Source organism: Sciurus carolinensis, chromosome 6, assembly GCF_902686445.1.
Source record: "Sciurus carolinensis chromosome 6, mSciCar1.2, whole genome shotgun sequence".
Lineage (NCBI taxonomy): Eukaryota > Metazoa > Chordata > Mammalia > Rodentia > Sciuridae > Sciurus > Sciurus carolinensis.
The window spans coordinates 142,567,571-142,579,819 of record NC_062218.1 but is presented as its reverse complement, the minus strand read 5'-3'; the positions used below and the strand labels follow the sequence as shown (position 1 = coordinate 142,579,819).

The following is a 12,249-nucleotide window of genomic DNA, read 5'->3' as shown; positions in this document are numbered from 1 at the left end:
GTCAGCTGAGTAACACAGGAAGAAAGAGAGGCTGGGTGAGGAGGGGTGGTGATGGACAGGTGACCATGTGGATCAACTCAAGAGGATGTTGCCATGAGTTTTGGCTAACCATTGCCAAACTGTGCACAGATGAAACAAATCATGCGTGCAAGAGGATTCAGTTTATGATTCATGAGCTTGAGGTCCCTGGAGGGATCACCGGGGAGTTTGAAAACGCAACGTGAGATCAGAACTCAAGGGTGCTGGTAAGAGGTAGATGGCCATTGGGAAGGACACAACGGAAAGAGACAAGCTCTGGACACAGGCATGTTTTGGTGGGCCTACATCATACTGAGTAGATAGGAATAATTTCTTCACACTGTTTATCCACTGGCCTGATTTATTTTTAAGCGAGCGAGCCCTTCCCCTGCTTGGTGCTTTCTACTCTTTGCCATGTGTTTTCCAGTGTTGGCCACGCATCCAGTCTCACACCTCCTCTCCCACGTACCCCCCCCAACTGTCTTCTTATTTAAAGAAAAACAAGATTATAATGGTGAACGATGAGACTTTCCAAATTATGCAGCAGGCAAAATAAGTCCTGGGGGAAGCTTCTTAGGAAGATTTTACTCCATTGCCACTTAGAAATGTTCGTCCTTATTGACACTCAAAACACAAAACGTCGACGAGGGCAGAGATGCCTCCAAGATATTTCATGAGGCCTGGAATTAATGCACTTGTGCCCTGGGTTTATCTCTGGAGGCCAAATCATAAGCCAGGCCTCCCTGCCTGCTTTTGGAATTTGATGTTTTACAAGGGAAAAGGAGAAAGAGATCACAGACATTAAGCAACTGTAAAAGCAAATCTAGTCAGTGCTTATTTGTCAGGTATATTAGAGGGAATTTGCAGCTTGAGCATTTCAGAATGTAGGGGAAAGTATATTCTATGTAATGATAAGAGGTCAGTAAGTGTAGGAATTGGTCTAGACTGGTAGTTTTCAGATTCTTTCCCTCTTTCTCCTTTTCCTGCTTTCTCTCTTTCAGAACTCCCTTTTTCAAAATAAATCATATTCACAAATGCAAAATATAACACGGTCAAAATGGAGTCACTCTGGTTCCACACGAAGGGCTAAAACCCCCCTGATTTGATTACCCTGGTACTTTCAATGTAGTATTTGAGGTATTTCTGAGAAACCCCATGTTGGAACCATGAGGAACAGATAAATATCATCCCTGGAAGATTAGAGTTTTTTTGAGGTCTTTCTCAGAACCAAGAAGAAGAGAACCTGTTTATGATAAAGGTTTACCAGGGTGAAGTGACTTGCCCAGGGCCACAGAGAGAGCCTGTGGGTTACTGCCAGTGCTATGACCTGCCCATAAGTCAGGACCCCACCCCCAGGCAGGGGTGGGGACAGTGGTGTGTCTCTACTCACCCTTTTATCTGGCTGTGTAACTTTGGAAAGACATTCAACATGAGGGGAGGTATAACATGAGACCCGTTTCTACCAGAGTGATGATTCAGTGAGACGATGCACGCACAGGACTCAAACCTTGCTTGGTATACAGTAGGTACTCAATAAATGTTAGTTGTACAACACTGTCCCCCATTCTTTCTATGTACCTCTCAGAGAGACGTCAGTTGTAATTATACCCATCAATCTTGACAGAGTACATTAACCAGACAGCACACCGAGCTGGCCCAACCATAGATGCATCCAGAAAATCCACAGCACACAAGGGACAGTTGACCATAAAGAGGAGAGGAAAAACAGAACACAACGAAGTCTGGAAATGATTCCCATCTCTTAAATTTCCAGTAATTTTTTTCCAAGAAAAACATAGCATTGGGCTGGGGATATAGCTCAGTTGGTAGAGTGCTTGCCTAGCAAGCACTAAGGCCCTGGGATCGATCCCCAGCACCACAAACAAACAAACGAACAAAAAAACATAGCGTTGTGCAGAGCGATTGAGAAAATGGAACTGACCTGGGAGAAATGTCACATCCTTGCTGCATGAAGGCTCCCAGGGAGAACCACAAGCTGTTGAATATCCCAAACTCATTCGCCTGGTCGCTGGTTGTCTGGTCTCGTCCTTCCTCAAACTCTTCGCTGTGCCATTCGTAGGGGCTGAAGCGGCTGACCAGGAAGAGGACGACGCTCACTCCGATGTAGGCGAAAACGATGCACATCCAAATCTCATAAGCCAAAGGATCGAGGAAGGAGAAGACTCCTGGCTTGGACTTCTGTGGTTTTTTAATCATGATGGAGATTCCCAAACTCATAAATGGCTTGGAGAAGTCTATAACCTCTTCCCGAACTAAGGTGATAGTTAAGGGGGCCACAGCCACATCAGCTCTCTGCAAAAATAAAATAAAATTCAGTTGAGCTCAGCAGCTTTCTTTGTTCTCAATTCTCTCTTCACTGTGAATATGCTTTTGTCTCTGAAAGGATGCGAAAATGGGAAAGAACTTAGAAGTCAACTGCTCTGGCTCTCTTCCTGACAAATGGATGATCAGCTCAATATTTTACAGGAGGGATTATCCTGGTATCTGACAGCTCTACTTACCAGAGGCGACTTCTCCATCCTGCAAGAAAGAGGCTGTGGTTCTGTCTGTTGTTTTTGCCTATCCAGCAGCCATGCCTCCTTCCTGTGACTAGAAAACCACCCTGCCCTCCTCTCAGCTGCCCAGGCTGGAGTGGAGCTGGCTGTGCTTGTTGAGTGGGGAAGCACGTAACCCAGGTTTGGCCAATCTGCATCCTCTATCCCCTACCCAGAAAGTCTCACTGAAGGATGGCAGAAGAGCCAAGGGAGGCTATTGAGAATGATCCCTGACAGCCAGACCTGAGAGATGCAGAGGACCATTCCCGATGCTGTAACTTGGTTCACTCTAAATTCAGGCCTTCCCTTGGCCTCCTTAGGAACATGTGTCAATACATTCCTCTGTCTGTTGCCAAGAACATCAACCAGTCCTTCTGTTTGCCTACGCCACTTGCATTTCTTTTACCTGCATCCAAGATTATCCTGGCTAATGAGGTGGTAAAGGCAAATTTAACTCAATAAACATTTATTGAGTACTTATGTAGAAGCTCTAAGCTGGAAGTTGTAGGTAAGCAATGGTTCCCAGACTCATGGGATTACAAACTGGTAGGGAAAACTAATGTGCACACGAGTACATGCACACACACACACACACACACACACACACACACACAAACTTTCCAGTCTGTAAGGTGAATGGGATGCATGTTATCTAAGAGATACAAAATGCTACAGGAGACTCTGAAGGGATTCATTCTGGCTGGGGAGATCAGAAACTGAATCATGGAAGGGGTGACATGCACATTTGGCATTGAAGGAGGGTAGGATTCTGACAGGTTGTTCTGGCACAGAACAGCGCACCAGGAGGCAGGAACCATGTGAGTAAGAGCCTGGCGGTGAGGAAGTGCAGTATATTTTCAACATTTTCCCCCACAAAGACTGCTAAGAAATATGCAATTAATTTAATTTTTAATTTTCAAATCCTGCATGTGGATAAACATGAAAAGATTGCAATGAATGTTTATCCTTGGGCATCCGGCATGTGGAATATCCAGGCTTTTGCTCTTCTTTCCTTCCTACCTCTAGTCACAGACACACTGGCATCTACTCAATAAAAATCCAGGGCTCTGTTGGCCTGAGATCAAGAGATCCTGGAAACCTAAAAGGGTTTCTATGGACAGATGCCACAACACTCATTTCTGAAATGAGAGACACGCTTAGCCAAGTCTGTTGGGGAAAATGGCTTTGTCTTGTGCTGCTGCACAGCAGCCCAGATGTGAGGTTTGGAACAGACACTGTGCAGATGAGGGTCCTGCCAAACCACGGGTCGGCTGCTTCTTAGAGATTTCTTCAAGTTAACTCTCATTTGCTGGGACTACTGAGAAGGTGCTTTAAGTGGAATTAAAAACCTGGCTTCAGAATGACTTAAGTTCTCACTTACAGGAAAACTCCACAAAACACTGCAGGAGTCAGATGTGAATTTCATAGTAATGCTGTTCCCCACCACCCCCAAACACCTGCTGCATAAATCTTGATAATTTTTACAAAATACTTACAAGTTAGTACAAGGGAGAAGATATCTACTCTTTTATCTGTAACTTAGCATAAAAAAGGAATGAGAGAGAAATGTAATGTAAATGACTTGGAGGGATTGACTGGAAGGAACCCACAGGGTGAATGCAGACCAGCTCAGAACGTGGTAAAGGGAATTAAATGGATTTGTTTGATGCTCTCTGACATGAGTGAACAGAGGGGATCACAGGTCGGAAAATTAAAGAAACACATCAACATAAGGCTTAGTTCATTTAGTGGTTCAAAATGTGTTCCATGAAACATTTCTGGAAGGATGTTAATAAGTATAACATGAAAATGAACATATTTGGGAAATTTAGATTTAAACAGGCTATTTTAGGGCAGATTCCTCAAACCCTTTAAAAGGCCACTACATACTGACAATTTCCAAGAAGGGTGTGCTGGAAGCAAGATTTTCAAAATTGTTTGTTTTTGGATCACTTATTTATCTAAGCATCATAAGAGACGCATGTATGTAGATGTACCTAGAGGGAGATGCTAAGCTCAGCTACCTTATTTTACAGACAAGAAATTCAAGTCCCGAGAGGGAAGGCAGTTTATGCAAAGCAGCAATGTCTAGGGTATATATATTTATATTGACTGAGAGGTTTCAGAAGTTGGTTTCCACCACCTGAGGTACTTTCTGGTGTTTCTTAGCACTGGTCAAGGGTGGAGCTGATCTAAGCCTGGACTTTCTCTCCCGCACTTTCTCTTCTCTCAAATTTATTGACTATGTAGCCTTAAGTGAAACAATTGTCTTATAGGATACCAATGTCCTCATTTAAAATAGGCATAATAATTCTTGTTTTACCTATTTCACAGTATTTTTTTGTGAAGGTCGAGTTAATTCAATTACTTGAGAGTGCCGTGAAGTGTGACCATTTTATAGGCACTAGAAATTATTATTTTTTTAAACGGATATCTGGGGACAATGACTCTCAAATTTGAGAGTACCTCGGAATCACCTGGAGGGTTTTCAAAGATGTGAGAATTTGCATTTCTAACAAGTTCCCAGGCAATGCTGAAGTAGTGCCTAGACTTTGAGAACCACTGACCCGGGAGATCCCCATATGAAATATGTCATGTCTGTTTCAAAGCGATTCTGGGAATGTGGTATGTATCTTTGATATGGCAGAAAAAAAATGCACAGAACTATTGGGGGTGCAGATCTGCTGTGAGCCAGGCATTGAACAGGTGAATACCCCACAAATGGCCGTGGGACAAAGATTTCACTCTTACTGTTTTAGGAAGGAAATCTTGGGAGGAGTTCCCTGTCTTGCAAGCCTCTTGCATCTGGTAAGTTGGCAGAGTTGAAACTCAAGTCCAGGTGTCTGCCTGCAAAGCTCACTCTCTTTCTGCTTCATCGAGACAAAGGACAGACAGGAATGCATTTAGAAACAAGGCGCAGAGACATACCCATTCAAGAAGCAGAAACCTGCAACAAGGGGCCTCATTTCCTGGCTGAGAACACCATTGGCTATTTGCTTGGCTAATACTGGCTCTGCAGTCCAGTATTTGGATAGTATGATTTCTATAGAGTCTGTCATGGTGCATAGTACTATGGTAGAACTGCATGTCCTGATTCTGCTGTTATCGGCTGGTGTCCCTTGCCAAAGCACCTAAACTCTCTGGGCCTTAGACTCCTTGTCTATAAAATAGAAAAATAATCTTATCTACCTCACAGGATTGATAGGAGGACAGCCTAGCATTGGGCACATGCTGTGTGATGAAATGTCACTTCTATTGCTATAGCTAAGAACAAGAGAGAACTAAAGGAAGATAGAGAGACTCTGGCAGCTACACATAAGGGACAGAAAGAATATATCTGGAGTCCTCTAGATGAATTTTTACAGACCTCACTGGTAGTTTGTGGTTGAGAGATATTTTTCCAAACCCCTCTGTTCTTTTCAGGGGAACTGAAAAAGAAAGATGAACTTAAAATAAAGGAAGAGTTGCCAGTTGGGCCCATCATGGAAACCGGTTATTACTGGGCAGAGGGACAGACCTGGCAAAGGGGAGCATGGACCACAGATGCATGAGAGGTGACTCCTGCTTATCTGAGCTCTGATGAGCCAATGACTCAACACTGGCAGCGGGCAGCGGGGCCTGTCCTCAAGATGATCACACCGTCATTCTGCCCAGATCACAGGCTTTTACTAAAGGGACTGAATTACATGAGGTGAAGGTGAAGATGAATGCTGGAGAAAGTGTAAAGTTCACAGCAGTTGCCATGGGGATGACCTTAAGAGCGTGGTGGAAGTTCCCATGGAAACCAGCCTCCAGAAGCTCTATCCAGACCTCTGTCTTTCATTGATGGAGCTCCCAAAGTGAGAGGCAGGAGAGGAAAGAAGAAAGAGGAAAGTATATCCCATTCCTCAACCTGTTAACCACCTTCGCAGGTTGTCTCAAAGGCCCTCTCCCTGAGGATTTTTAGATTTTTATCTTTTTCACTCCATCTTTTTCTTTTTTGAATTCCCTTTGTGTATCTCTTGGGGTTGTCAAAATTCATCTTGCCCTGATATGAGACAAGATTTATAATTCCTTTCAATGATTTTTCCTCCCGACCAGCACTTAGCACCATCATGGGGCTCAGACTGGGCTTCAGCTCCAAGGCCTGGCTGGGGCGTTCGGCTGCTGTGAGTGCAGCCACGGTGGCCCCTGTCCATTCTTCCATTGCCCTTCACTGTTCCCCTGCTCAGGCCACTGAGTCAGTTCACGTGCTTCCCTGTGCCCTTGCTTAGAGCCATGGATACGGCAGTGTCTCCTCACACCCACCACCATCGTGTTGTGTATACTTTAGAAATTTCTGGAATGCTTTCCTCCCTTTCCGTTTGATTATGGCCATGTTCCAAGCTCTGCACCCTTTCCGAGGGCTAGAAAAACCCACATTAGCTCCTTTGTGAATCATACAATTCGCACTCCTTGATTCTACGCTCTCATTTACTATTCTCTCATCGTCTTTTCCACTTTAAAGTGTGTAGATTGGTGGGGATCTCTCGCCTCTCAATGACTCCTTAAATATTAACAAGCGCAGAGTGTTCCGTGGCTTCTTGAAACCGCTTTAGTTTATAGGAGATTTGATAGCAATTGCGCATGCAGTTATTTCAAGTGTGGTGAGTGATGTCGAGAAGGAGTAGCTTTACCACTGCCTCACAGATCACTGTCGTACAAGGCAGAGACAGAACATTCTCACAAGTTCTAGAGGGAAAAGCCAAGGACAGTTCAAAGGGAAGCTCACACCTATTGGGGGAGAAAGAAAAGACTGCTTGGACAAGTAGTATGTGATGCAGGTTTTGGAGGAGGATCCTGGAAGTGGAGAATGGCAGGGAGAACTGTAGGGGCAATTTGGCTGAACTGGAAGTTGCATGAGAGGGTCTAGAGGAGCAAGTGACTAGAAAGGTAGGTTGGATCCACGTGCATCGGATTCCAGAGAAGAAATCTAGAGTGAGGGAGGCACACGGTGACAACTCAACCATCCGCCTTGAGAAAATTGACCTTGGAGCTAGCTATGCTGTCAACTCTGTTGGGCAAGGATCAACTGAAGGATCAAAAGATGCTGGGTGGGGCCAAGGAAGTGGGACCTGGAACCTGAGCAAAGCATGTCTCAAGTCAATGGGTTTTGACTGATGTATCTACTCAGCTGCAACGATATTCAATTACGGGGTCTATCAGGCACTTGTGTGCGAAGCCATACAGCCACTAAATAATTTCCTTCAGATCCTCGGTCTCCACCTTCCAACTCCACCCTGGGAGGAACTTACTCCATAGACCAGCTCTCCCACCATGCCGTTCCAGGCCTTTGTGTCCGGATCCCGTGCTCCGTATTTTCCATCGCTGACGATCTCTAGACGATAAGAGTAGCCCACGTGCTTGGCAATCTCGGCTGCCAGCTCTACACAGTAGCCCTCATAGCGGTCATTGCCCTCAAACTGGTTGGCATTCTTCTTGAGCATCACATACGGATCTTCCTGGTGAAGAAACAAGGAGAGAGAGGATGTGGGTCATGGGTTTGCCCTTGCCACCCTCTTCAGCATGACAGAGGGTGGCAACATTGGCAAATACTGGGCAAGTCTCTCCAGCCCCTAGATCTATTTCCTGTATTTCTGCTTCCCTTTATATACTTCTTGGGTTAAGGAATCAAACTTTTAAAAGATAAGAATGTTTCACCATTGAAATTTGATGCATGGCTTTTCAAATTATGTCCTGGGAGTTCTTGTTTTATTTATTTATTTATTTGTTTGTTTGTTTATTTATTTATTTATTTTAGATACCTCTGGGAGAAGAGGAAGGAGATCCTGAATAGGCTTCAGATTTCTCATTATCAACCACTGAAAATCATAGCAACTTCATTTCTATGTACTTTCTATGATAGACTTTAGTGGGCAAAGGCTTCTACCAAGGTAGGGTGGAGTATGAAAACCAGCACCACTTAGTGTCACCCCTAAGTTTCATACATGGAGAAAGTGGCTCCAGAGCATAAATGACTTCTCCAATGATAGTGAATCTAAGAAATGCAGAGTGAAAATCCAGGGCCTCTTTTTTACAGGGCTTCCCTTTTTCTAATCTCTACGTTTATCTATGGCACAGTTTCTGGCAAAGGAATAACCAACTTTCATTCTTAGTGGAAAAACCTTTCTGCTAGTCTGGCTTGAATCCCAAGCAACCTTGACAGAGGACAGGGTACTCACGAGGATTGTAGTGACGATGTACGTTCTGTTCTGAACACTGGAGTTATCTCCCCCAGCTTGAGCATCAGTAGCTGCAGGGACAAACTTATCATCTTCATTCCAGTAACCAATCTGTTAGTGAGAAAAAGGTGGAGATGTAAGGTGGGCCAGGATCCTCAGGACTGCCCTGCTCTGGGCCACCCAGCCAACGCCAGAGATAGGAAAGCGAGGAGCTCAGTATCACACCTGTATCAGGTACACCAGGCTCTGAGGTCTCTGGAGGTGGAAACCACAAGAGTCAAGCTTCCCAGGTCCCTCCATTCCTAACACCCAGTGAAATTTGCCATAATGGTGGGGTCACCTGGAAACTGGCCCCTTGGAGGTGTGAGGGGTTAACTGTTCACGCAGCTTATTTGGTGTACAATACAAGCCAGGGGTGTGGAGATTCAATTCCCTGCAGTTGTTCACAATGCCAGACTTTTCCACGTAAGCCTGTAAGTGGGTTCTTTCCATAGGTTCATTCTGAACTAGAGTTGAAATCATATGATTTAAACATTATATTCCTTTTGCTATTTTTTTTTCTTTTTTAGGTTACCTACATTTTTTCCATCTAGATTTAACTTTCTAAGATAGATATTTTATCTGTTATTTATTTCACTTTTTCCAAGTATAAACTATTATAATGTTGAGCACATAGTTGTACTTAAGGTTAAACATCATTAATTTCCCATACATCAGCAGGTTATTAATACCAACTCATTTTCCAAGCCCTTTCAGCAAGTATAACCCCTATTGTGTACAAGGCTTTGAGCTAAAACATCGGTACTGGTGTGTGGCAGGGTTGAGAGAGACACAGAGAAGTCCAAGAGAGTCTGCTCTGAGAACAACTCTGGTCTACTAAGGAAGACATGAAACACATATGTAGCCCGAGAAATACCAAGTAAGTGGGCCTAAGGTGTTCAGAAGCAAAAGTCACAAGTAGGATCCAATGTGGGGAGAAAGACGCCAGGAGGAGGCATGGCTTAAGGTCTTAAGAGACGGGGCTGGGCCCAAACCTTGCAGGTTAGGAGGAACAGGAGCCAAGTGTGAAGGCAAGTTCAGAACATACTTGGGTGGAAGACAGTGGTAGCCCAGGAGGGCAGTGGGTGCTTGGGTCTAAGTAGCAGAGGGCTTTGAAGTTCAAACTTGGTAGTGTGGAGTATATCCTGGCACCAGTAGGGAGTCATGGAAGGTTTGGGAACCATACAGAAAGATCTCTCTCTCTCTCTCTCTCTCTCTCTCTCTCTCTCTCTCACACACATACACACACACACATGTACACACCCCTAAACCTATCTATTCATATCTCCCCTCCTTCCCTTCCCTTCCTTTCCCTTTTCCCTCTCCTTCTCCTTTTCCTTGTCCCTTCACACAGTTGCATTTTGTTTTGTGATCACCCTGCCAGTTGTAGATATAATGGAAAAAAGGAAAGAGAGCTGGAATTGAGGAAGGGAGCACCCAGGAGGTGAGCAGGTCTCCCAGCAGCCAGAACTCAGCTCAGGCTCACGAAAACCCAGGCACATGCCGGCTGGTCAGCTCCAACATCACCTCCACCTGGATGTCTTTCCCAATTCCCCCATTTGGAAGTCAGCCCACCCTGCGATCTCGTCGTCACTAACCACGACAGCAATCATTGCCAGCATTGATAATGATCTTGCTAAGTCACAGGCTGAGTGTCTTACAGTTTTCCTGTCTTGTCATCTGGCTTGGGAGGATGCTAACTTGTTGGTGGTGGTACAGCTGGAAAGTGGCTGAGCTTGGCCTGGAAGCCCGGCCATCTGTCTCCAGCGGCTGCCTTGCACGGTTAACGCTGCTCTTGTTAAGAGGGCCTCCGCCCTGGGCTGGGAATCATCTCAGTTATCACTTATTGAATCCTTCTTGTGTTTCAGACACTCTTCTAAGTACTTTATACATTTCAACTCCTTTCATCCCCATAAAATCCTGTGAAACCATCTAATTATCATCCCCATTTTAAGTGTGAAAAACTGATGTGAAGTCAAATAATTTCTCAAGGTCACAGGAGAGCCAGGATCTGAGCCAGGAAGGCTGACTCCAAGGCTGTGCCCCCTGCACGCCAGTGCAGTGCCAGCCAACCCCTGGGGGGCTGGTGCACCTTTCCACTAGAGCCCTGTGGTCCCCTCCTTGCACTGTGTCCCGTCTCTCCACGGTGCTGCAGACTCCTTGTGGACAAGATGGTAGTGTCTCATCCAAGTGCCTCCCTTGCACCCACACATCCTTTCACGGAGAAGTAGTTCAGGAACTCTGAGAGGCGGGAATGGACCAGACAGCTGGGGCCCAGCATGGCGCCCAGCACCCCGGCAGAGACAGTTCAGGGGCCTGGCGGGGCGTGCCTCTCGGGGTACTGTGTTGAGATCTGCCCTCACGGCAGCCACATGCATGGTGTGGCCTGCGTGGGAGGCCAGCGGTCATCATGGAAGGAGACATTTCTCTCTAATGACATAAGAGCTCAGATTTTCAGAATGTTAGCCCTGCAAGAGGCCTGAAGAATCATTTTATCCACTCCCACATTTATACAGGGGGGACAGAGCCTCAGAGACTGCAGTACAGCCTCACCCTTGCTTACTCTTCTAGGGTGATGCTCAGGGAAACCCAGGGCACCCGTGGGTCCCTTCACCACTTTCATGAGAGGTGGGAAGGGATCAGGAAAGAGGAGGGACGCTCTGGGTGCCTCATTTCGGTTCCAACAGGCACCTCTGCTTTTAATTTATTTCATATTGGAATTTCCTTTAAGAGTTGCTTTTTATAAGGAGCCACTGGCTGAACAATATGTGTTTCAAACTGCTGTGGTAGTATATCATGAAGTGCAGTGGGTGTTTTTAAAAAATATTTTTAAAAATTATGCAAGGTACATTCACATTTAATTCTTATGATCCTTATACTATGCAAACAAGTACTATGCAAATAATATAGGGGTTATTTTTTGTGTTTTAGAGCTGAGAAAATGCAGCCTTAGGGAGATTAAATGATCTAATTTACAATAATAGGTTATATAACAGATTAGGGGCAGGGATTAGAACCCAGATCTCATGACCCTCAAGGGTAAAATCACTTAATAAAACCAACATAAATTTGGAACAATGTCTGATAAGTATGATTATTTTTCCATCACAGGGGATACGAAAAAAGATGCTTTTGTTCCTTTCTTTCCTTTCTCCTTTTTTCTCCTCCCTTCTTTCCCTTTGTCTTCCCTCTTTACCCTAAGTCCACAGGTTTAGTTATTCCTACTAACTTACAACCATCAGAAGGGAAAGTTGCATCCTTTGACTTGATCCTAATTCCTCTAAAAGCCACAGCATATTAAGAGGTATTATTTAAGCCAGCTGTGGTGGTGAATGCCTATAATCCTGACTATAAGTACTCTGGAGTCTGAGGCAGGAGAATGGCAAGTTCAAGGCCAGCCTGGGCAATTGGATGAGACCCTATCACAAAATAAAAAG

The 12,249-nt window shown here is 44.9% G+C and overlaps 1 protein-coding gene across 2 annotated transcripts in view; it reads right to left on the bottom strand.

Annotated features, from left to right (window-relative positions):
• Positions 1–12,249, bottom strand: part of Gria1 (glutamate ionotropic receptor AMPA type subunit 1) — a 311,817-nt gene that overhangs the window by 87,660 nt on the left and 211,908 nt on the right. For both annotated transcript variants that reach the window (XM_047555789.1, XM_047555788.1), the window contains exons 9-11: positions 8,774–8,884; positions 7,847–8,053; positions 1,961–2,331 (exon numbers count right to left, since the gene is read on the bottom strand). In XM_047555789.1, coding sequence (XP_047411745.1) covers positions 1,961–2,331; positions 7,847–8,053; positions 8,774–8,884 — 689 coding nt within the window. The remainder of the gene's footprint in view (positions 1–1,960; positions 2,332–7,846; positions 8,054–8,773; positions 8,885–12,249) is intronic.